The sequence below is a fragment of the Panulirus ornatus genome, chromosome 11 (genome assembly GCF_036320965.1).
Source record: "Panulirus ornatus isolate Po-2019 chromosome 11, ASM3632096v1, whole genome shotgun sequence".
NCBI lineage: Eukaryota > Metazoa > Arthropoda > Malacostraca > Decapoda > Palinuridae > Panulirus > Panulirus ornatus.
In genome coordinates, this window is record NC_092234.1 from 63680278 (window position 1) to 63707799 (window position 27522).

The 27522-nt window shown below is 40.7% G+C and overlaps 1 protein-coding gene across 11 annotated transcripts in view; it reads left to right on the top strand.

Moving 5' to 3' along the window:
• LOC139751609 (uncharacterized) overlaps positions 1-27522 on the top strand; it is a 430524-nt gene that overhangs the window by 234258 nt on the left and 168744 nt on the right. Inside the window, exon 5 of one of the 11 annotated variants that reach the window (XM_071667223.1) lies at positions 11196-11569. The exons of 7 other annotated variants lie outside the window; for them this stretch is intronic. In XM_071667223.1, coding sequence (XP_071523324.1) covers positions 11196-11495 — 300 coding nt within the window. In that variant the 3' untranslated portion in view covers positions 11496-11569. Of the gene's footprint in view, positions 1-10650; positions 11570-27522 lie in introns of those variants that run through there. 3 more of the 11 variants (XM_071667226.1, XM_071667228.1, XM_071667218.1) reach the window with 3 other exon arrangements.

Consider the following 27522-nt stretch of genomic DNA (forward strand, 5'->3'; position numbering starts at 1 on the left):
TTGTGTGCATGTGTATATATGTATGTGTCTGTGTGTGTATATATATGTGTACATTGAGATGTGTGGGTACGTATATTTGCATGTGTGGACATGTATGTATATACATGTGTATGGGGGTGGGTTGGGCCATTTCTTTCGTCTGTTTCCTTGCGCTACCTCGCAAACACGGGAGACAGCGACAAAGCAAAATAGATAAATAAATATACTATTTACAATAATTGAAAAACATTTGTTTTGTAACCAAATTTTTCCTTGTCTCTGCTTCGGACAAGTATAGTGTAGACTTAGGTAAACTTTGGCAATTACATAGAAAATGGATGCTATTGGACACCATTTGAAGGGTGAAACACTGGCAAAAACTATTCAAATGAAAGAAGTAACTGAGGAAAGCTTAGATTACTACCACCATGGATTCAAACTTCAGGAACTTAAAAGCCAATTTGGCAGGAATCTTGAATGTACGATTATTTGTAGGGGAGGACCCAGAGAAGTTTTTGGATACCATGAAGTGGATGGGACCATGGGAGCCAAAATGAGTCATAAGATGGGAGAGAGTTCTGATGTTCAGGATGTATTAACCCCTTTTCTAATGCATTTTAATTTGTGTTAGATAAACACTGTATTGAATTCATTTTTGAATTGTGTACATGTAGTAAAACAACACAGTATTTCATTTGTAAAATTTGTATGCAGAGGCAAAGTAGCACAAAACATTTTGTTACAGAAATTAGTATTGTACAAAATATTACACTTTGAAATGAACTGTTTGATACTGGTATTATCCTAAGATATCATGAATATAAAAAGCACTGTGAAAAAAAATATGTTTAGTTCTAATAAACTTTTTATTTTAGAAAGATGTATTTTATATACTCTTGGTATTTCTTTTTTTTTTTTTTTTTTTTTTTTTTTTTTTTTTTTTTTGCCACTGTCTCCCGCGTTTGCAAGGTAGCGCAAGGAAACAGACGAAAGAAATGGCCCAACCCACCCCCTTACACATGTATATACATACGTCCACACACGCAAATATCCATACCTACACAGCTTTCCATGGTTTACCCCAGACGCTTCACATGCCTTGATTCAATCCACTAACAGCTCGTCAACCCTGGTATACCACATCGCTACAATTCACTCTATTCCTTGCCCTCCTTTCACCCTCCTGCATGTTCAGGCCCCGATCACACAAAATCTTTTTCACTCCATCTTTCCACCTCCAATTTGGTCTCCCTCTTCTCGTTCCCTCCACCTCTGACACATATATCCTCTTGGTCAATCTTTCCTCACTCATTCTCTCCATGTGCCCAAACCATTTCAAAACACCCTCTTCTGCTCTCTCAACCACGCTCTTTTTATTTCCACACATCTCTCTTACCCTTACGTTACTTACTAGATCAAACCACCTCACACCACACATTGTCCTCAAACATCTCATTTCCAGCACGTCCATCCTCCTGCGCACAAGATAATGTTCTCGACTTCCAAACATTCTTCAAGGCTCCCAGAATTTTCGCCCCCTCGCCCACCCTATGATCCACTTCCGCTTCCATGGTTCCATCCACTGCCAGATCCACTCCCAGATATCTAAAACACTTCACTTCCTCCAGTTTTTCTCCATTCAAACTCACCTCCCAATTGACTTGACCCTCAACCCTACTGTACCTAATAACCTTGCTCTTATTCACATTTACTCTTAACTTTCTTCTTTCACACACTTTACCAAACTCAGTCACCAGCTTCTGCAGTTTCTCACATGAATCAGCCACCAGCGCTGTATCATCATCGAACAGCAACTGACTCACTTCCCAAGCTCTCTCATCCCCAACAGACTTCATACTTGCCCCTCTTTCCAAAACTCTTGCATTCACCTCCCTAACAACCCCATCCATAAACAAATTAAACAACCATGGAGACATCACACACCCCTGCCGCAAACCTACATTCACTGAGAACCAATCACTTTCCTCTCTTCCTACCCGTACACATGCCTTACATCCTCGATAAAAACTTTTCACTGCTTCTAACAACTTGCCTCCCACACCATATATTCTTAATACCTTCCACAGAGCATCTCTATCAACTCTATCATATGCCCTCTCCAGATCCATAGATGCTACATACAAATCCATTTGCTCTTCTAATTATTTCTCACATACATTCTTCAAAGCAAACACCTGATCCACACATCCTCTACCACTTCTGAAACCACACTGCTCTTCCCCAATCTGATGCTCTGTACATGCCTTCACCCTCTCAATCAATACCCTCCCATATAATTTACCAGGAATACTCAACAAACTTATACCTCTGTAATTTGAGCACTCACTCTTATCCCCTTTGCCTTTGTACAATGGCACTATGCACGCATTCCGCCAATCCTCAGGCACCTCACCATGAGTCATACATACATTGAATAACCTTACCAACCAGTCAACAATACAGTCACCCCCTTTTTTAATAAATTACACTGCAATACCATCCAAACCCGCTGCCTTGCCGGCTTTCATCTTCCGCAAAGCTTTTAGTACCTCTTCTCTGTTTACCAAATCATATTCCCTAACCCTCTCACTTTGCACACCACCTCGACCAAAACACCCTATATCTGCCACTCTATCATCAAACACATTCAACAAACCTTCAAAATACTCACTCCATCTCCTTCTCACATCACCACTACTTGTTATCACCTCCCCATTTGTGCCCTTTCACTGAAGTTCCCATTTGCTCCCTTGTCTTACGCACTTTATTTACCTCCTTCCAGAACATCTTTTTATTCTCCCTAAAATTTAATGAAACTCTCTCACCCCAACTCTCATTTGCCCTTTTTTTCACCTCTTGCACCTTTCTCTTGACCTCCTGTCTCTTTCTTTTATACGTCTCCCACTCAATTGCATTTTTTCCCTGCAAAAATCGTCCAAATGCCTCTCTCTTCTCTTTCACTAATACTCTTACTTCTTCATCCCACCACTCACTACCCTATCTAATCAACCCACCTTCCACTCTTCTCATGCCACAAGCATCTTTTGCGCAATCCATCACTGATTCCCTAAATACATCCCATTCCTCCCCCACTCCCCTTACTTCCATTGTTCTCACCTTTTTCCATTCTGTACTCAGTCTCTCCTGGTACTTCCTCACACAAGTCTCCTTCCCAAGCTCACTTACTCTCACCACCCTCTTCACCCCAACATTCACTCTTCTTTTCTGAAAACCCATACAAATCTTCACCTTAGCCTCCACAAGATAATGATCAGACATCCCTCCAGTTGCACCTCTCAGCACATTAACATCCAAAAGTCTCTCTTTCGCGCCCCTGTCAATTAACACGTAATCCAATAACGCTCTCTGGCCATCTCTCCTACTTACATAAGTATACTTATGTATATCTCGCTTTTTAAACCAGGTATTCCCAATCATCAGTCCTTTTTCAGCACATAAATCTACAAGCTCTTCACCATTTCCATTTACAACACTGAACACCCCATGTATACCAATTATTCCCTCAACTGCCACATTACTCACCTTTGCATTCAAATCACCCATCACTATAACCCGGTCTCGTGCATCAAAACCACTAACACACTCATTCAGCTGCTCCCAAAACACTTGCCTCTCATGATCTTTCTTCTCATGCCCAGGTGCATATGCACCAATAATCACCCATCTCTCTCCATCAACTTTCAGTTTTACCCATATTAATCGAGAATTTACTTTCTTACATTCTATCACATACTCCCACAACTCCTGTTTCAGGAGTACTGCTACTCCTTCTCTTGCTCTTGTCCTCTCACTAACCCCTGACTTTACTCCCAAGACATTCCCAAACCACTCTTCCCCTTTACCCTTGAGCTTCGTTTCACTGAGAGCCAAAACATCCAGGTTCCTTTCCTCAAACATACTACCTATCTCTCCTTTTTTCACATCTTGGTTACATCCACACACATTTAGGCACCCCAATCTGAGCCTTCGAGGAGGATGAGCACTCCCCGCGTGACTCCTTCTTCTGTTTCCCATTTTTAGAAAGTTAAAAAAAAAAAATACAAGGAGGGGAGGATTTCTGGCCCCCTGCTCCCATCCCCTCTAGTCGCTTTCTACGACACGCGAGGAATGCGTAGGAAGTATTCTTTCACCCCTATCCCCAGGGATAATATACATATATATATACATATATATATATATATACACATACACACACATACACACATGGTATTTCTTACGTCGAAAATATGTACACAGGTGTAAAAGGCAAGAGCCAAGGGTATGAAATTGATATAAAAAAAAAAATTTTCATCCCGATTTCCAGTGCTTGAATTTGCTCTGCTTATTTGCTAGTCTCATTTATCGACTAGTTGGTTATCCATAAAAATGTTGAGAAACTACGTAAATCTGTCATTTGGATTAGGTTAGTTATTGACAGTGTTAGTTTTTAGATATGGAAATGTGGAGCATATTAGATAAGAGATATGGTTGACTTCACTTGTAAGTGTTACTCTCATGTACTATTAGTCAACTTGTTTGTCATAAGTAAGAATGCTGAAAGACATCACAGTACTCTCATGTGGATCATGTTTGTAACTGACAGTGTTACTTTCCAAATATGGAAATTATAGGGCAAGCTGAATAAGATGTAGGGTGGATTTTTCTTTCAGCCAACTTATAGCATCAGGAGTATCAGAGTTGGAGATTTTCTCTTCATCAGATGTTGCATTATTTACTTTGTTGTCACTGCATGAGTCTTCAATGTCTTTGCATTTGTAACTGCTCTCAGGATCATCATCGCTTAGCTGGATAAATGCGACCAGAAATAGTCAGACATTTCACCCTTCAGTCATCTGCTGGGAATGTGATTTCTATTTTTTTGTGATTATGATTTTTGTGTTAAGGGGAGAGAATTTTACACTCATGGTGCCTTGTCTTTTGACCTATATGTACAGTGTCTTTTCCCAGCCTTAGCCTGGCAACCATTTATTAACCATACCTGAAGGGAGGATGAACAGCTTGGTTGGCCATGTGCCAACTGTTGTGCTCAGGATTAAATCCAGGCAGGCCCATGTGTGAATCATAGTCAGTGATGCTAATCAATGTTTCATGTGTGCTGCTTTCTCTTGGAGCCTTCTCTAGGCATATAGCTTTCAGTACAAAAGCATCCCAAGTTATCTTGGATTAACAATTTTTAATACAAAACCCTACTTTAATTTTGAGGATATTAAGGGAAAGGGGGTTAGATTCACGTGGAATTAGAAATCGTTGTTTGGGCAAAGATGGATATGTTTGAAGGTATTGACTCCCTGACAGTTTTGTATTGCTGTAAGTCATGGACCTTTAATGCAAAAGAAAGTAAGAGAGTGGATTTGTTGAAAATGGAGGAATTTATGTTGTGTGAAGCAGGTTGATCTTGTAAGGAATGACAGAGCAAGAAAGACATGAAGTCTGCTGTAGGGCTGTTACTAGGTTGTGCTAAAATGATTGGATATAAAGAGAGAATGAGCAAAGAAAGACTGATTATAAGGGTCTATGTGTCAAAAGTGGAAGAAGGAAGGGGAGAGGGGAAACCAAGGAGGGGGGGAAATGTGGGTTACACTTCTTGATTACGCTATGGGCACCACCCATATTTACCACATTATAAATACCAATTCAACAATCAGCATATCTCAGAACCCCTCATGCCTAAGATGCAACTTTCGTATTTTACTAGCAAAATATATTCCTGCATATCACAACACTCCTTAACCTATGCCCAGCCTGATGGATGTGATTGGCTTCATAAGCATTGTCATGCCATGCTGATTCTTAAGGGAGGAGCTTCACCCTGAAGGCTTTATAAAGCAGGTATTATTATTAGAGCATCTATATTCTTTATCTTGGGCCTATGACTTAGCCTTGCCAGTACATCTTGAAAAATCTCTTGTAGGCACATCTGCTTCCTAGCAAGAATACAGGCCTTTTCTACCTTGGACACCTTCTTAGGACCCATTATTAGATATTAGTAGGGGAAAAATATTACCTGGAAGTGAAAATATTAAATGAGGACAACAAGCAAAGTTACATATCTTCACTCTTAATACAGTAGTGTCGTGATATAGATCAGTTCAGTATGATGATCCAGACATAACATGGGTTCCTGAGTTAGTAACATTTTTTCACTAACTTGAGCTTTCACAGTATAACACGAGCCTAGTTGGCCATGCACCAAAAGGTGTCAATGCTGTGCATGCCACACTGCCCAACACATTCAGTTCTCTGGTAAAATTCAGAGTTTAACGATCCCTCATTTGCCACTTGTTTAGTTCTATACCTCTGCCCACTTGAACTAGTCACCACTATGCATAAGCATCTGGCAAGTACTCCTACCACTAATTAGCTTGTTCAAGATAGAGAGAGACCTCTTTTAATGGAGCCTCTTGTAATAGATATGAAAAACAGATATCAAGAAAAATATTTAGTAAGTATACCATATTACAATTGTGCTATATAATACACCTTTTTCCCCCCGACCAAAAAAAATGTGTTCCAGAAGTCACCCTGCATCCAACACACTAAGCATTAGCCATAATTTCAAGTGCCATTGTATGACATATGGGTTCTCACAACCTCTGTATTTGATAAATCAGTACCTTGTAAATGATCTTGAATAATTTATTTTATACACTCATGGATTCTTGATGGAACAAAGACCATGTAATGCTCTAGATGTTGTTATGAAAGATCTAGTAAATCGCCTCCCCCACCAGTAACTGAGGGCCATGGATAAGGCTTCTTTCCTTCCCCACCAGTACCTGAGGGCCAAGAATAAGGCTTCTTTCCTGCCCTTGTCTCCCCCAAGTACCTGAGGGCCAAGAATAAGGCTTCTTGCCTCCCCTTGCCTCCCCCACCAATACTTGGACTGGTCATTTTGTAGGTACTAGTCCAGTGCAATCTTAAACATCTCTGTTGTGCATCCTATGCTGTTTCCATCAACAGCTGTTAAGATGTTGAAGAGTCTTTGGCCCCATATGTTTAAAGGCGTTCTCTCTTTTCATGCTTATTGCACCTTTAGATTTCAAAATTAGTATTTTCCATGCCTGTCGTGCCATTAGGATGTTATTTTTCAGTCTAAGCTAGAAACTATACCTTCAGTGACCTTCCAGGTATAGATGATGATACCAGGAATAGATGTAATGAAGGTTTCCCATACAAGGAATAAACTGCTGGAGATGATGGAGAGCAATTCAGGAATGTGCAGGTGCACTGTCGGAGCACTGCTGCAGTAATCAGCAGTGTACAGTTTTAGAATATTTACAGTTCAGGGAAGGCAGTGCAAAGTGGTTATCTCATGGTTAAAAACATCTTACCTAGTAGATACTTAATTGTATTTTTATATATTTTTTACCCATTTTTCTCTTTCATTTTTATGACAAATTCATGGATTAAAATAAGTTACATATTATATGAGAAGAATGATAATGGAAATATGATTGGATAGCATAGTGTGTGCAGTTTAGGTGGGTGAAGTTAGTGATTGTATTTAAATAAAAAAAATTTTTTAATGATATGGTAAATTGTATTTTATTTATATCTTGTAGGTATCTTTTGTATAGTTCTCTTTGGTAGGTTCTTACCTAATGCTTGAACTAATAAACATGTACATATTCAGAAATGATATATAACAAAACCTTACCTAGCCTATCCCAGATTCCTGAAGAAATAGTCAGATACCTGTTTAACAATTCAGTATGTGTCATATAAAAATTTATAGATTAACCAGCTCTACCAGGCAGATGCAGTTATCAAGGCCAAATAGGTGTGGCATACTGTCTCCATTGTGCTGGAAATACCTTTTACTGCATCATAGTGGTCAACTTTTGGTGCTTAAAGATATTTTTCTCCCTTTTTCTCCTTTGGTTGTTGTTCTTATCATCCATATATCATCTTTGGCCAAAATCACTTCTTATTTCACAGTTTCTTCAAATTATAGTTTAACCTACATGTTAGCTGCATACTTGATTTCAGATCCCAGGTTCTTCTTAGAAGATTCAATTCCACTCATGCATCCTTTGTCAGTGTACTCTGCAGTTTACCTACCAGTGATTGTGTTTATATTTATTTCCCGAACAGCATCTCCCAAGATTGAAAACAAATCTCTCTTATGATTTTGTTTTTCATTTTTTCTCAACCTCCAGAAGCTTCCAAAGACTGGACTCCTTTTTTTCTTGTATTTCTGCTCTACTCAGTGCTTGACTTTTAGCCCCAATTGTTTGTTGTTTCCTGCATCATATTCCTTCAGATTTCCTCTTCCTCTGCTTCTCAATGCAAGAATATCCCTTTTGAAGGCTTATTTCTAGACCCTGTTCATTTTTCATTCTCATTTCAAGCTCTGTAATACTTTGTCAAATGCCTTTTGAGATAACTGATGTCTTATGCTGTTTTAATCCAGTGTCCCAAATCTTTTCCTTTAGAAGATGCACCTTTTACTCTAGCTTTTAAAATCTTTCCATAATCCTGTACACCCCTAAAGTGACTTAAATACCCGTAGACTGTATGTCTTTGATATCATCTTGATATTGTGTTTCCTTATTTTATAATTCTCAAGTTTTTCAAAATGATATTCATCTGCTCTCCTTTGAGTGGACATTGTTTCCACACCTCCCTTTCACTCATATGCATATTAGCGTTGTTCAGAGGCTAGCATCTTGTCTTTTGTACCACTTGATCTTACACAGCTGTGTGTGTCATCCTCAGCTATGTCAGTGGAAGACTGCTTGAAGAAGAGACCAGTAGAGGGAGGGCTGTTATGCTTTGAGCTGCAGTAGGTGAACCTTAAACAGAATTAATTTTCTTGTGGCTATTCCTCCCAGCTGGTTGTCTAGCTATCCAAGGTGCTTAACCATTAGTTCTAATCCATAACACATAATTTAACTTTACTTTCTCCTTTGCTATCTAATTCACTTTGAAAGTTTCTTAGCCCATCATTTCTACTTTATGCTATCAGAATATTCACATACAGTTCACATTTAAAAGTTGTTTTGCCATATTGCCTTATATCAGTTGTCAGTGCTTTCTTTTGTAGAATCAGTAATGCAACACCATTTCTCTTTTGTATCTTTTCTTTTTCTTGATTTCTTATTACTCCTCTGTCCTGCAAATCTTTTCATTATTGTTATTATCCTCTTTATGTATAGTGTGCTTTGAAAATGTACAATAAAAATCTTTCCTCTGTGGCACAGCTCTCATTGGCTACTCGGCTACCATCTATAATCAGGCTTCCTCATATATTCAGATTCTAAATGCAATTCCACTCTTTTTAGCTTTTAGGCTTGATGGAGAAATACCATCAGGTTCCAAAACCACACTGTCTCCTTTCTAGTTACATTCTTACCGTAGTGCCATCTCCTCTATCATGAGAAAGTAAGTAGGTGAGTTGTCTGGACTCCCTACCTTCACCGCTTTTAGACCTAAAGTGGAGTGTATTTTTAAGAAAAGTGCAATCAACAGGACTTACAGTAATTACAGTTCTGGAAGTTTTCTACATTAGTTGCAGTAAGCAAAAGCAGGAAATAGCATTTTAAAGCAGACTTAAGTGGGTAGTTAATGGATGAGGGAATTATATTTGCAAGAAAGGGCAAACTTACTTGAACATCAGCAGTAATGTCCCTTGCAAATAGTAATTGGTAACTTGTACCTTCTTAGCAGGGTAAGTGAACTCTTTAGAGATCAAAATGATGAATTGGTAATGTTGTTTCATCTCTCTTGGTGAATTGTAGGACATGATTGACCAAAGCCTATCATCATGGTGAGGCTCTTTATCATGGAAATATCAGGAACTTTGCATATTTAGTAAATTATGTATGATCTTCTTTGGAAATTATGCAGTTTTCTGTTATATACTCAAGAATTTTTGAACATGTAAGAAATCCTACACAAACTCGAAGTAAAGCTTAGATTGTTAAACACTGAAATTCGAAGATACTGGTGTAAGGTAAATGCTTATGTCCCTTTAGGTGGAAATGTGATAAACTTCTAATGCGTTTTAAGTTATGGATGTCAAGATCTTCGTTTTATTATATGTGAAAAACTATTAGTAACATGACAATAGCATGTACAAAATCAACTTTGGGGATGGGTGGTTCTGTATTTGTGTACTGAGTCCTGTTACATGCCAAGGATCCAGTCCCGTCGTTTCCTCATATTCAAGAGTTTGCTATAGTTGTAATGCTGGTCATGGGTATTTGTAGCACAAGTAAAGCATATAGACTATGAAAATTGCAGTTCTTCCTAACTGATGCATGATTGTTGATTATAATCCATCTACAGTCATATATTATTTCATCTGTTTCGATTACATTCAAAGGGGATATGTGCCTACTATGCCATGCGGCTGTTGGAAAATCAGTTGATAAGATTTTTTGGTGTTGCAGACATTACTGTTAAGGATGAAAATTGGGGGTTTTCAGCTTGTTCTGAAGATGGACTAAAATTTCTAGACATGGTTCCAAAAAGTACTTGTTTGATCATGCATGAAGCATAGCTAATATGATGTGCTGTTAGTTAAGATTGCCAAATTAATCATAAAGAAATAGTTAAAATACTAAATTGTGGGAATATTTATTTTGTGGTATGATAAGTGGCCCCCAGTTTGGAGAAGCAGTAGTAATGGTGGGCTCTTCTTTGCAGTGGCAGCACGCAGGAAGGAGTGGCAACGGTAGCAGCACTGTTGTAGTTGGTGGTGGTGGACTGAGGGTAATTTGTCCTGAATGTGGCAAACTTATAAGTCGGCGTGACAACTTGAGGGTCCACATGCGTACTCACACAGGGGAGAAGCCTTATGCCTGCCCTCACTGCCCACACCGTAGCAAAACTGGAGGCAATCTTCGCAAGCATGTTCGATCGATACATGGAAGAGATCTGTCCGACAGCACTGTTTTTACTTAAAAGTGGATTTTTCAATTGGATATACTGCAAGGGTGCTCAAACAAAAGTGGGGCATGAGTATCAGATACTGAAATGCCTTAATGAATTGAAAAGAAAAGGAATTATTGACTGGAGAGGTTATTGTTGATGATAGAAATTATATTGCTGTCATTATGATTGATTTTATTCATCCAGACACCCAACTGGTTAATACCATGAGTCTCCTGGAATTTGTTTATTCTCCTTGCCCAAGTGACTTGTTGACTCAAGTTTTTAATGGCCACAGTAACGGTGGGCTCTCTTTACAGTGGCAGCGTGCAGATGACAGAGGCAGCAGCTGTAGTGACGGTGCTGGCAGTAACAATTGTGTTGGTGGTGGTGTCAGAAGTGGTGGATTTGGCATCGTGTGTCCTGTGTGCGGTAAAGTGATCAGTCGTCGAGATAACCTAAGAGTTCACCTTCGCACTCACACTGGGGAAAAGCCATATGGCTGCCCACATTGTCCGCATCGCAGCAATGAGCGAGGCAACCTTCGCAAACACATACGCTCATTACATGGTGTAGATGTTGATGTCATTGGACCAACAGGACCTCAAATAAGACAATGAATTTACTAAACTTTAAAGTGATGAATCATTTGTTCCTTTGAAATTAAAAAGGTTCCAAGTGTAATTGGTGTATTTTTAATTCCTGGTGTGATTTTCTTTATTTAGAGCATTTTTCTGTGTGCTTTGAAAAAGCTCAGTCCTCTGTTCTTAACACTACCTTGCTGATGTGGGAAAAGGTGAAAATGTATGAAAAAAAGAATAGTTATATTTGTTTATTTATTTTACTTTGTCACTGTCTCCCGCGTTAGCGAGGTAGCGCAAGGAAACAGACGAAAGAATGGCCCAACCCACCCTCTTCTGCTCTCTCAACCACTCTCTTTTTATTACCACACATCACTCTTACCATATTATTACTTACTCGATCAAACCACCTCACACCACATACTGTCCTCAAACATCTCATTTCCAGCACATCCACCCTCCTGCGCACAACTCTATCCATAGCCCACGCCTCGCAACCATATAACATTGTTGGAACCACTATTCCTTCAAACATACCCATTTTTGCTTTCCAAGATAATGTTCTCGACTTCCACACATTCTTCAATGCTTCCAGAACTTTTGCCCCCTCCCCCACCCTATGATTCACTTCCGCTTCCATAGTTCCATCCACTGCCAAATCCATTCCCAGATAACTAAAACACTTCACTTTCTCTAGTTTTTCTCCATTCAAACTTCCCTCCCAATTGACTTGTCCCTCAACCCTACTTTACCTAATAACCTTCCACTTATTCGCATTTACTTTCAGCTTTCTTCTTTCACACACTTTACCATTCTCAGTCACCAGCTTCTGCAGTTTCTCACATGAATCAGCCACCAGCGCTGTATCATCAGTTCTCTTATCCACAACAGACTGCATACTTGCCCTTTCCAAAACTCTTGCAGTCACCTCCGACAACCCCATCCATAAACAAATTAAACGACCATGGAGACATCACGCACCCCTGCCACAAACCAACATTCACTGAGAACCAATCACTTTCCTCTCTTCCTACACGTACACATGCCTTACATCCCCGATAAAAACTTTTCACTGCTTCTAACAACTTGCCTCCCACACCATATATTCTTTAATACCTTCCTCAAAGCATCTCTATCAACTCTATCATATGCCTTCTCCAGATCCATGAATGCTACATACAAATCCATTTGCTTTCTAAGTATTTCTCACATACATTCTTCAAAGCAAACACTTGATCCACACATCCTCTACCACTTCTGAAACCACACTCCTCTTCCCTAATCTGATGCTCTGTACATGCCTTCACCCTCTCAATCAATACCCTCCCATATAATTTTCCAGGAATACTCAACAAACATACCTCTGTAATTTGAGCACTCACTTTTATCCCCTTTGCCTTTGTACAATGCCACTATGCAAGCATTTCGCCAATCCTCAGGCACCTCACCATGAGTCATACATACATTAAATAACCTCACCAACCAGTCAACAATACGGTCAACCCCTTTTTTAATAAATTCCACTGCAGTAACATCCAAACCCGCTGCCTTACCAGCTTTCATCTTCCACAAAGCTTCTACAACCTCTTCTCTGTTTACCAAATCATTCTCCCTAAACCTCTCACTTTGCACACCACCTTGACCAAAACACCCTATATCTGCCACTCTATCATCAAACACATTTAACAAACCTTCAAAATACTTACTCCATCTCCTTCTCACATCACCACTACTTGTTATCACCTCCCCATTAGCCCCTTCACTGAAGTTCCCATTTGTTCCCTTGTCTTACACACTTGATTTACCTCCTTCCAAAACATCTTTTTATTCTCCCTAAAATTTAATGATATTCTCTCACCCACCCCAACTCTCATTTGCCCTCTTTTTTGCCTCTTGCACCTTTCTATTGACCTCCTGCCTCTTTCTTTTATACAACTCCCAGTCATTTGCATTATTTCCCTGCAAAAATTGTCCAAATGCCTCTCTCTTCCCTTTCACTGATAATCTTAATTCTTCATCCCACCACTCACTGCCCTTTCTAATCTGCCCACCTCCCTTGCTTCTCATGCCACAAGCATCCCTTGCACAAGCCATCACTGATTCCCTAAATACATCCCATTCCTCCCCCATTCCACTTACATCCTTTGTTCCCACCTTTTTCCATTCTGTACTCAGTCTCTCCTGGTACTTCCTCACACAAGTCTCTTTTCCCAAGCTCACTTACTCTCACCACTCTCTTCACCCCAACATTCTCTCTTCTTTTCTGAAAACCTCTACAAATCTTCACCTTCGCCTCCACAAGATAATGATCAGACATCCCTTCAGGTGCTCCTCTCAGCACATTAACATCCAAAAGTCTCTCTTTCGTGCGTCTATCAACACGTAATCCAATAACGCTCGCTGGCCATCTCTCTTACTTACATATATTATATTTTTTTTATTTTTATTTTGCTTTGTCGCTGTCTCCTGCATTTGCAAGGTAGCGCAAGGAAACAGTCGAAACAAATGGCCCAACCCACCCCCATACACATGTATATACATACACGTCCACACATACAAATATACATACCCATACATCTCAATGTACACAAATATATACACACACAGACACATACATATATACACATGCACACAATTCACACTGCCTTTATTCATTCCCATTGCCACCTCGCCACACATGGAATAACATCCCCCTCCCCCCTCATGTGTGTGGGGTAGCGCTAGGAAAAGACAACAAATGGCCCCATTTGTTCACACTCAGTCTCTAACTGTCATGCAATAATGCCCGAAACCACAGCTCCCTTTCCACATGCAGGCCCCACAGAACTTTCCATGGTTTACCCCAGATGCTTCACATGCCCTGATTCAATCCATTGACAGCACGTCGACCCCAGTATACCACATCGATCCAATTCACTCTATTCCTTGCCCATCTTTCCATCTTTCACCCTCCTGAATGTTCAGGCCCCGATCACTCAAAATCTTTTTCACTCGATCTTTCCACCTCCAATTTGGTCTCCCACTTCTCCTTGTTCCCACCAACTCCGACACATATATCCTCTTGGTCAATCTTTCCTCACTCATTCTCTCCATGTGCCCAAACCATTTCAAAACACCCTCTTCTGCTCTCTCAACCATGCTCTTTTTATTTCCACACATCTCTCTTACCCTTACATTACTTACTCGATCAAACCACCTATATATATGTATATATATATATATATATATATATATATATATATATATATATTATCCCTGGGGATAGGGGAGAAAGAATACTTCCCACGTATTCCCTGCGTGTCGTAGAAGGCGACTAAAAGGGGAGGGAGCGGGGGGCTGGAAATCCTCCCCCTCTCGTTTTTTTTTTTAATTTTCCAAAAGAAGGAACAGAGAATTGGGCCAGGTGAGGGTATTCCCTCAAGGCCCAGTCCTCTGTTCTTAACGCTACCTCGCTAATGCGGGAAATGGCGAATAGTTTGAAAAAGAAAAAGATATATATATATATATATATATATATATATATACAAACCACTTACATATATATATATATATATACAAACCACTTACATATATATATATATATATATATATATATATATATATATATGTGGTAGAGGATGTGTGGATCAGGTGTTTGCTTTGAAGAATGTATGTGAGAAATACTTAGAAAAGCAAATGGATTTGTATGTAGCATTTATGGATCTGGAGAAGGCATATGAGAGAGTTGATAGAGATGCTCTGTGGAAGGTATTAAGAATATATGGTGTGGGAGGAAAGTTGTTAGAAGCAGTGAAAAGTTTTTATCGAGGATGTAAGGCATGTGTACGTGTAGGAAGAGAGGAAAGTGATTGGTTCTCAGTGAATGTAGGTTTGCGGCAGGGGTGTGTGATGTCTCCATGGTTGTTTAATTTGTTTATGGATGAGGTTGTTAGGGAGGTAAATGCAAGAGTTTTGGAAAGAGGGGCAAGTATGAAGTCTGTTGTGGATGAGAGAGCTTGGGAAGTGAGTCAGTTGCTGTTCGCTGATGATACAGAGCTGGTGGCTGATTCATGTGAGAAACTGCAGAAGCTGGTGACTGAGTTTGGTAAAGTGTGTGGAAGAAGAAAGTTAAGAGTAAATGTGAATAAGAGCAAGGTTATTAGGTACAGTAGGGTTGAGGGTCAAGTCAATTGGGAGGTGAGTTTGAATGGAGAAAAACTGGAGGAAGTGAAGTGTTTTAGATATCTGGGAGTGGATCTGGCAGCGGATGGAACCATGGAAGTGGAAGTGGATCATAGGGTGGGGGAGGGGGCGAAAATTCTGGGGGCCTTGAAGAATGTGTGGAAGTCGAGAACATTATCTCGGAAAGCAAAAATGGGTATGTTTGAAGGAATAGTGGTTCCAACAATGTTGTATGGTTGCGAGGCGTGGGCTATGGATAGAGTTGTGCGCAGGAGGATGGATGTGCTGGAAATGAGATGTTTGAGGACAATGTGTGGTGTGAGGTGGTTTGATCGAGTGAGTAACGTAAGGGTAAGAGAGATGTGTGGAAATAAAAAGAGCGTGGTTGAGAGAGCAGAAGAGGGTGTTTTGAAGTGGTTTGGGCACATGGAGAGAATGAGTGAGGAAAGATTGACCAAGAGGATATATGTGTCGGAGGCGGAGGGAACGAGGAGAAGAGGGAGACCAAATTGGAGGTGGAAAGATGGAGTGAAAAAGATTTTGTGTGATCGGGGCCTGAACATGCAGGAGGGTGAAAGGAGGGCAAGGAATAGAGTGAATTGGAGCGATGTGGTATACCGGGGTTGACGTGCTGTCAGTGGATTAAATCAAGGCATGTGAAGCGTCTGGGGTAAACCATGGAAAGCTGTGTAGGTATGTATATTTGCGTGTGTGGACGTATGTATATACATGTGTATGGGGGGGGTTGGGCCATTTCTTTCGTCTGTTTCCTTGCGCTACCTCGCAAACGCGGGAGACAGCGACAAAGTATAATAAAAGAAAATAAATATATATATATATATATATATATATATATATATATATATATTTTCGCTTTTTCGCCATCTCCCGCATTAGCAAGGTAGCGTTAAGAACAGAGGACTGGGCCTCTGAGGGAATATCCTCACCTGGCCCCCTTCTCTGTTCCTTCTTTTGGAAAAAAAAAACATCTCTCTTACCCTTTCCTTACTTACTCGATCAAACCACCTCACACCACATATTGTCCCCAAACATTTCATTTCCAACACATCCACCCACCTCCGCACAACCCTATCTATAGCCCATGCCTCGCACCCATATAACATTGTTGGAACCACTATTCCTTCAAACGTACCCATTATTGCTCTCCGAGATAATGTTGTTGCCTTCTACACATTCTTCAGTGCTCCGAGAACCTTTGCCCCCTCCCCCACCTTGTGACTCACTTCCGCTTCCATGATTCCATCTGCTGCTAGATCCACTCCCAGTTATCTAAAACACTTCACATCCTCCAGTTTTTCTCCATTTAAACTTACATCCCAATTAACTTGTCCCTCTACCCTACTGAACCTAATAACCTTGCTCTTATTCACATTTACTCTCAGCTTTCTTCTTTCACACAATACCAAACTCAGTCACCAAATTCTGCAGTTTCACACCCAAATCAGCCACCAGTGCTGTATCATCAGCAAACAACTGACTCACTTCCCAAGCCCTCTCCTCTACAATAGACTGCATACTTGCCCTTCTCTCCAAAACTCTTGCATTCACCTTCCTAACAACAACATCCATAAAGAAATTAAACAACCATGGAAACATCAAGCACCCCTGCAGCAAACCGACATAAACTGAGAACCAATCACTTTCCTCTCTTCCTACTCGTACACATTCCTTACATCCATGATAAAAAATTTTCACTGCTTCTAGCAACTTACCTTCCATACCATATACTCTTAATACCTTCCACAAAGCATCTCTTATCAACTCTATCATATGCCTTCTCCAGATCCATAAATGAACTCTATCATATGCCTTCTCCAGATCCATAAATGTTACATACAAATCCATCTGTTTTTCTACATATTTCTCGCATATATTCTTCAAAGCAAACACCTTATCCACACATCCTCTACTACTTCCAAACCACACTGCTCTTCCCCAATCTGATGCTCTGTACATACCTGTACCCTCTCAATCAATACCCTCCCATATAATTTCCCAGGAATACCCAACAAACTTATACAAATGTAATTTGAACACTCACATTTATCCCATTTGCCTTTGTGCAATGGCGCTATATATGCATTCCACCAATCCTCAGGCACTTCACCATGAACCATACATACATTGAAAATCCATACCAACCAGCCAACAACACAGTCATCCCCATTTTTAGAAATTTCACTGCTATACCATACAAACCCGCCGCCTTGCCAGCTTTCATGTGTATATATATATTCATTTATATTTATCATACTTTGTCGCTGTCTCCTGCATTAGCGAGGTACTGCAAGGAAACAGACAAAAGTATGGCCCAACCCACCCACATATACATGTATATACATAAATGCTCGCACATATACCTATACATTTTAACGTATACATGTATATATATACACAGACATTTACATATGTACACATGTACATATTCATACATGCTGCCTTCATCCATTCCTGCCGCCAACCCGCCATACATGAAATGGCACCCCCTCCCCCTGCATGCGTGCGAGGTAGTGCGAGGAAAAGAAAACAAAGGCCACATTCGTTCACACTCAGCCTCTAGCTGTCATGTGTAATGCACTGAAGCCACAGCTCCCTTTCCACATCCAGGCCCCACAAAACTTTCCATGGCTTACCCCAGACACTTCACATTCACTGGTTCAATCCATTGACAGCACGTTCACCCTGGTATACCACATCGTTCTAATTCACTCTCTTCCTTGCATGCCTTTCACCCTCCTGTATGTTCAGGCCATGATTGCTCAAAATCTTTTTCTCTCCATCCTTCCACCTAAATTTTGGTCTCCCACTTCTCCTAGTTCCCTCCACCTGTGACACATATATCCTCTTTGTCAATCTTTCCTCACTCATTCTTTCCATGTGACCAAACCATTTCAATACACCCTCTTCTACTCTCTCAACCACACTCTTTTTATTACCACACATCTCTCTTACCCTTTCATTACTTACTCGATCAAACCACTTCACACCACATATTGATCTCAAACATCTCACTTCCAACACATCACCCTCCTCCGTGCAACCCTATCTGTAGCCCATGCCTCACAATCCTATAACATTGGTGGAACCACTATTCCTTCAAACATACCCATTTTTGCTCTCCAAGATAACATTCTCGCCTTCCATACATTCATCAATGCTCCCAGAACCTTCGTCCCCTCCCCCCACCCTGTGACTCACTTCCTCTTCCATGGTTCCATCCGCTGCCAAATCCACTCCCAGATATCTAAAACACTTCACTTCCTCCAGTTTTTCTCCATTCAAACTTACCTCCCAGTTTACTTTTAACCTTGCTCTTATTCACATTTACTCTCAGCATTCTTCTTTCGCACACTTTACCAAACTCAAGTCACCAACTTCTGCAGTTTCTCACCTGAATCAGCCACCAGCATTGTATCATCAGTGAACAACAACTGACTCACTTTTCAAGCCCTCTCATCCACAACAGACTGCATACTTGCCCCTCTCTCCAAACCTCTTGCATTCACCTCCCAAACAACCCCATCCATAAAGAAATTAAACAACCATGGAGACATCATGTACCCCTGGTGCAAACCGACATTCACTGGCAACCAGTCAATTTCCTCTCTTCCTATTCGTACACATACCTTACATCCTTGGCAAAAACTTTTCACTGCTTTTAGCAACTTACCTCCCACACCGTATACTCTTAATACCTTCCACAAAGCATCTCTATCAACTCTTATCACATGCCTTCTCCAGATCCATAAATGCTACATACAAATTAATTCTTTCTAATTATTTTTTAATTATTTTCTAATTATTTCTCACATACATTCTTCAAAGCAAACACCTGATCCACACATCCTCTACCACTCCTGAAACCACACTGCTTTTTGCAATCTGATGCTCTGTACATTCCTTTACCCTCTTAATCAATACCCTCCCATATAATTTCCCAGGAAAACTCAACAAACTTATACCTCTGTAATTTGAACACTCACCTTTATAGCTCTGTAATTTGAACGCTCACCTTTATCCCATTTGCCTTTGTACAATGGCACTATGCATGCATTCTGCCAATCCTCAGGCACTTCACCATGAACCGTACGTACATTGAATATCCTCACCAACCAGTCAACAACAGTTGCCCTCTTTTTTGATATTACTCTTGGGAAAAGTCCAGGTGGGGAGTGCTACACTTGCAGGACCCTATTTCTTGAATTTTTTTGATATACAACATTTGAAACTTTTATGTACCATACTGTCACCATATATATATGAGTGAGGATAGATTGACAAAGAGGATATATGTGTCGGAGGTGGAGGGAACAAGGAGAAGCGGGAGACCAAATTGGAGGTGGAAGGATGGAGTGAAAAAGTTTTGAGTGGTCTAGGCCTGAACATACAGGAGGGTGAGAGGCATTCAGGGAATAGAGTGAAATTGGAACAATGTGTTATACCAGGATCGATGTGCTCTCAATGGACTAAGCCATGGCATGTGAAGCGTCTGGAGTAAACCATGGAAAGGTCTGTGGGGCCTGGATGTGGATAGGGAGCTGTGGTTTCGGTGCATTACACATGACAGCTAGAGACATTCTGAACGAATTTGGGCTTTTTTGTCTGTTTTCTTGGAGCCACCTCGCTGAAGCAGGGGGTGATGATGCTGCTTCCTGTGGTGTGGAGTAGTGACAAGAATGGTTGAAGTCAAGCAAGTATGAATATGTACATGTGTATATATGTTTATTTCTGTGAATATGTATGTATATGTTGATATGTATATATATATATATATATATATATATATATATATATATATATATATATGTATGTACATGGGCATTTATGTATATATATATATATATATATATATATATATATTTTCCCTGGGGATAGGGGAGCAAGAATACTTCCCATGTATTCCCTGCGTGTCGTAGAAGGCTACTAAAAGGGGAGGGAGCGGGGGGCTGGAAATCCTCCCCTCTCGTTTTTTTTTTAATTTTCCAAAAGAAGGAACAGAGAATTGGGCCAGGTGAGGGTAGTCCCTCAAAGGCTCAGTCCTCTGTTCTTAACGCTACCTCGCTAATGCGGGAAATGGCGAATAGTTTGAAAGAAAAAAATATATATTTTCAGTGCATTATACATGACAGCTAGAGTGTGAATGAATCCGGCCTTTTTTGTCTTTTTCCTGGCTATACCTTGCGTACGTGCGGGGGGATGGGGTTGTCATTTCATGTGTGGCATTGTGGCGATGGGAATGAAGAAAGGCAGCAAGTGTGAATTATGTACATGTGTATATATGTATATGTCTGTGTATGTATATATATGTATACGTTGAAATGTATAGGTATGTATATGTGCGTGTGTGGACGTGTATGTTTATATATGTGTATGTGGGTGGGTTGGGCCATTCTTTCATCTGTTTCCTTGTGCTACCTTGGTAACATGGGAGACAGTGACAAGGTATGATAAAAATAATGAATATAAAAATGTAAATAAGTGTGTACATGAGTGGATGGGCCATTCTTCATGTGTTTCCTGGCACTACCTTGCTGACGCAGGAAACAGCGATTAACTATAATATATTTATTTTCGTATTTACCATACTTTGTCGGTCTCCCGCTTTAGTGAGGTAACACAAGGAAACAGACAAAAGAATGGCCCAACCCACCCACATACACATGTACATACATACACATCCACACACACATATACATACCTATACATTTCAATGTATACATATATATACATACACAGATATATACATATATACACACATGTACACATGAGTGAAACGAAGCTCAAAGGTAAAGGGGAAGAGTAGTTTGGGAATGTCTTTGGAGTAAAGTCAGAAGTTAGTGAGAGGACAAGAGCAAGGGAAGGAGTAGCACTACTCCTGAAACAGAAGTGGTGGGAGTATGTGATAGAGTGTAAGAAAGTAAACTCTAGATTGATATGTGTAAAACTGAAAGTGGATGGAGAGAAATGGGTGATTATTGGTGCATATGCACCTGGGCATGAGAAGAAAGATGAGAGGCAAGTGTTTTTGGGAGAAGCTGAGCAAGTGTGTTACTAGTTTTGATGCACAGGTTATAGTGATGAGTGATTTGAATGCAAAGGTGAGTAATGTGGCAGTTGAGGGAATAATCGGTGTACATGGGGTGTTCAGTGTTGTAAATGGAAATGGTGAAGAGCTTGTAGATTTATGTGCTGAAAAAGGACTGGTGATTGAGAATACCTGGTTTAAAAAGAGAGATATACATAGGTATACGTATATAAGTAGGATATATGGCCAGAGAGCGTTATTGGATTATGCGTTAATTGATAGGCACGCAAAAGAGAGACTTTTGGATGTTAATGTGCTGAGAGGTGCAACTGGAGGGATGTCTGATCATTATCTTGTGGAGGCGAAGGTGAAGATTTGTAGAGGTTTTCAGAAAAGAAGAGAGAATGTTGGGGTGAAGAGAGTGGCAAGAGTAAGTGAGCTTGGGAAGGAGACTTGTGTGAGGAAGTACCAGGAGAGACTGAGTACAGAATGGAAAAAGGTGAGAACAAAGGACTTAAGAGGAGTGGGGAGCAATGGGATGTATTTAGGGAAGAAGTGATGGCTTGCGCAAAAGATGCTTGTGGCATGAGAAGCATGGGATGTGGGTAGATAAGAAAGGGTAGTGAGTGGTGGGATGAAGAAGTGAGAGTATTAGTGAAAGAAAAGAGAGAGGTATTTGGACGAATTTTGCAGAGAAAAAATGCAAATGAGTGGGAGATGTGTAAAAGAAAGAGGCAGGAAGTCAAGAGAAAGGTGCAAGAGGTGAAAAAGAGGGCAAATGAGAATTGGAGTGAGAGAGTATCATTAAATTTTAGGGAGAATAAAAAGATGTTTTGGAAGGAGGTAAACACAGAGCATAAGACAAGGGAACAAATGGGAACTTCAGTGAAGGGGCTAATGGGGAGGTGATAACAAGTAGTGGTGATGTGAGAAGGAGATGGAGTGAGTATTTTGAAGGTTTGTTGAATGTGTTTGATGATAGAGTGGCAGATATAGGGTGTTTTGGTTGAGGTGGTGTGCAAAGTGAGAGGGTTAGGGAGAATGATTTGGTAAACAGAGAAGAGGTAGTAAAAGCTTTGCGGAAGATGAAAGCTGGCAAGGCAGTGGGTTTGGATGGTATTGCAGTGGAATTTATTGAAAAAGGGGTGGCTGTATTGTTGATTGGTTGGTAAGGTTATTTAATGTATGTATGACTCATGGTGAGGTGCCGGAGGACTGGCGGAATGCTTGCATAGTGCTATTGTACAAAGGCAAAGGGGATAAAAGTGAGTGCTCAAATTACAGAGGTATAAGTTTGTTGAGTATTCCTGGTAAATTACATGGGAGGGTATTGATTGAGAGGGAGAAGGCATGTACAGAGCATCAGATTGGGGAAGAGCAGTGTGGCTTCAGAAGTGGTAGAGGATGTGTGGATCAGGTGTTTGCTTTGAAGAATGTATGTGAGAAATACTTAGAAAAGCAAATGGATTTGTATGTAGCTTTTATGAATCTGAAGAAGGCATATGATAAGAGTTGATAGAGATGCTCTGTGGAAGGTATTAAGAATATATGGTGTGGGAGGCAAGTTGTTAGAAGCAGTGAAAAGTTTTTATCGAGGATGTAAGGCATGTGTATGTGTAGGAAGAGAGGAAAGTGATTGGTTCTCAGTGAATGTTGGTTTGCGGCAGGGGTGTGTGATGCCTCCATGGTTGTTTAATTTGTTTATGGATGGGGTTGTAAGGGGGGGTGAATGCAAGAGTTTTGGAAAGAGGGGCAAGTATACAGTCTGTTGTGGGTGAAATAGCTTGGGAAGTGAGTCAGTTGTTTGCTGATGAGACAGCGCTGGTGGCTGATTCATGTGAGAAACTGCAGAAGCTGGTGACTGAGTTTGGTAAAGTGTGTGAAAGAAGAAAGCTGAGAGTACATGTGAATAAGAGCAAGGTTATTAGGTACAGTAGGGTTGAGGGACAAGTCAACTGGGAGGTACGTTTGAATGGAGAAAAACTAGAGTAAGTGAAGTGTTTTAGATATCTGGGAGTGGATTTGGCAGCGGATGGAACCATGGAAGCGGAAGTGAATCATAGGGTGGGGGAGGGGGCGAAAGTTCAATGAGCGTTGAAGAATGTGTGGAAGTCGAAAACATTATCTCGGAAAGCAAAAATGGGTATGTTTGAAGGAATAGTGGTTCCAACAATGTTATATGGTTGCGAGGCGTGGGCTATGGAACGAGTTGTGCGGAGGAGGGTGGAAGTGCCGGAGATGAGATGTTTGAGGACAATATGTGGTGTGAGGTGGTTTGATCGTGTAAGTAATAATAGGGTAAGAGAGATGTGTGGTAATAAAAAGTGTGTGGTTGAGAGAGCAGAAGAGGGTGTTTTGAAATGGTTTGGTCACATGGAGAGAATGAGTGAGGAAAGATTGACCAAGAGAATATGTGTGTCAGAGGTGGAGGGAACGAGGAGAAGTGGGAGACCAAATTAGACAGCATTGACAGCACATCGACCCCGGTATACCACATTGCTCCAATTCACTCTGTTCCTTGCACTCCTTTCACCCTCTTACATGTTCAGGCCCCGATCTCTCAAAATATATATACATATATATACATATATAGTGCCATTGTACAAAGGCAAAGGGGATTAGAGTGAGTGCTCAAATTACAGAGGCATAAGTTTGTTGAGTATTCCTGGGAAATTATATGGGAGGGTATTGATTGAGAGGGTGAAGGCATGTACAGAGCACCAGATTGGGGAAGAGCAGTGTGGTTTCAGAAGTGGTAGAGGATGTGTGGATCAGGTGTTTGCTTTGAAGAATGTATGTGAGAAATACTTAGAAAAGCAAATGGATTTGTATGTAGCATTTATGGATCTGGAGAAGGCATATGATAGAGTTTATAGAGATGCTCTGTGGAAGGTATTAAGAATATATGGTGTGGGAGGCAAGTTGTTAGAAGCAGTGAAAAGTTTTTATCGAGGATGTAAGGCATGTGTACGTGTAGGAAGAGAGGAAAGTGATTGGTTCTCAGTGAATGTAGGTTTGCGGCAGGGGTGTGTGATGTCTCCATGGTTGTTTAATTTGTTTATGGATGGGGTTGTTAGGGATGTGAATGCAAGAGTTTTGGAAAGAGGGGTAAGTATGAAGTCTGTTGTAGATGAGAGAGCTTGGGAAGTGAATCAATCAGTTGTTGTTCGCTGATGATACAGCGTTGGTGGCTAATTCATGTGAGAAACTGCAGAAACTGGTGACTGAGTTTGGCAAAGTGTGTGAAAGAAGAAAGTTAAGAGTAAATGTGAATAAGAGCAAGATTATTAGGTAAAGTAGGGTTGAGGGTCAAGTCAATTGGGAGGTAAGTTTGAATGGAGAAAAACTGGAGGAAGTAAAGTGTTTTAGATATCTGGGAGTGGATTTGGCAGCGGATGGAACCATGGAAGCGGAGGTGGATCATAGGGTTGGGGAGGGGGCGAAAATCCTGGGAGCCTTGAAGAATGTTTGGAAGTCGAGAACATTATCTCGGAAAGCAAAAATGGGTATGTTTGAAGGAATAGTGGTTCCAACAATGTTGTATGGTTGCGAGGCGTGGGCTATGGATAGAGTTGTGCGCAGGAGGATGGATGTGCTGGAAATGAGATGTTTGAGGACAATGTGTGGTGTGAGGTGGTTTGATCGAGTAAGTAACGTAAGGGTAAGAGAGATGTGTGGAAATAAAAAGAGCGTGGTCGAGAGAGCAGAAGAGGGTGTTTTGAAATGGTTTGGGCACATGGAGAGAATGAGTGAGGAAAGATTGACCAAGAGGATATATGTGTCGGAGGTGGAGGGAACGAGGAGAAGTGGGAGACCAAATTGGAGGTGGAAAGATGGAGTGAAAAAGATTTTGTGTGATTGGGGCCTGAACATGCAGGAGGGTGAAAGGAGGGCAAGGAATAGAGTGAATTGGATCGATGTGGTATACCAGGGTTGACGTGCTGTCAGTGGATTGAATCAGGGCATGTGAAGCGTCTGGGGTAAACCATGGAAAGCTGTGTAGGTATGTATATTTGCGTGTGTGGACGTATGTATATACATGTGTATGGGGGTGGGTTGGACCATTTCTTTCGTCTGTTTCCTTGCGCTACCTCGCAAACGCGGGAGACAGCGGAGGGGTGGGTCAGGTGAGAATATTCCCTCAGGGGCCCAGTCCTCTGTTCTTGACGCTACCTTGCTATCGCGGGAAATGGCGAATAGTATGAAAGAAAGAAAAGAAATATATATATATATATATATATATATATATTCTTTTTTTCTTCTTTTAAACTATTCGCCATTTCCCACGTTAGCGAGGTAGCGTTAAGAACAGAGGACTGGGCCTTTTTTGGAATATCCTCACCTGGCCCCCTCTGTTCCTTCTTTTGGAAAATTATAAAAAAAAAAGAAAAAAAAAAACAAGAGGGGAGGATTTCCAGCCCCCCGCTCCCTCCCCTTTTAGTCGCCTTCTACAACACGCTGGGAATACGTGGGAAGTATTCTTAATCCCCTATCCCCAGGGATATATATATATATATATATATATATATATATATATATATATATATATATATATATATATATATATATTTTTTTTTTTTTCAAACTTCGCCAATTCCCGCGTTAGCGAGGTAGCGTTAAGAACAGAGGACTGGGCCTTTTTTGGAATATCCTCACCTGGCCCCCTCTGTTCCTTCTTTTGGAAAATTAAAAAAAAAACGAGAGGGGAGGATTTCCAGCCCCCCGCTCCCTCCCCTTTTAGTCGCCTTCTACGACACGCAGGGAATACGTGGGAAGTATTCTTAATCCCCTATCCCCATATATAGATATATATATATATATATATATATATATATGTGTGTGTGTGTGTGTGTGTGTTTATATGAGTGGATGGGCTATTCCTCGTCAGTTTCCTGGCGCTACCTCACTGATGTGGGAAACAGCGATTATGTATTAAATAAAGAATGATATTCCCTCTCCACATTAGCAAGATAGCCCCAAGAATAGACAAAGCCTCATTTGCTCACGTTCCTTTTCTTGTTTTCATGTGGTATGCACTGAAGCCACCTATCTAGAACCAGGGCCCACACACCCTTCTGTGGTTTTCCCCATATACTTCATATGCCCTGGTTCAGTTTGTTGACAGCACGTCGCCCCTGTGTACCATATCACTCCAATTCACCCTATTGCGTTCACGTCCTTCATCATCCTGCATGTTCAGGATCCAAGCACTCATAATGTTGTTGACTCCTTCCTTCCATCAATGGTGTGGTCTTCCTTTTCTTCTTTATCCCTCCATTTCTGATACATATATCATCTTTGTTAACCTTTCCTCACTTATTCTCTCCATATGTGCAAATCATTTCATTACATCCTCTTCAGCTCTCTCAACACTCTTCTTATCACCACATTTCTCTCTTACCCCTTTATTACTAACTCAATCAAATCATTTCAAACATTTCATTTCATTTCCCTTCTCGGTACATTCTCATCTATAGTCCATGCCTCACATCCATACAACAATGTTGGGACTACTATATCATCAAAGATACCCATTTTTGCCCTGCCAGATAATGACCTCTTTTTTCACGCATTCCTCAGTGCCCCCAGAAACTTTGCCCCGTCATCCATCCTGTGACTCACTTCCACTTCCATGGTTCCAGTCATTGGCACATCCATTTCCAGAGTGGTAAAACACTTCACTTTCTCCATATTTTCACCATTCAAGTTTATGCCCCAACTACTTTGTCCTGTCTTCTTAAACCTAATAACCTTACTTTTATTCACATTTCTATCAACCTCTTCCCTCCACACACTCTCCTAAATTCAGACACCAGTTCTGCAGTATCTTACTCAAATCTGCAACTAATGCTGTATCAT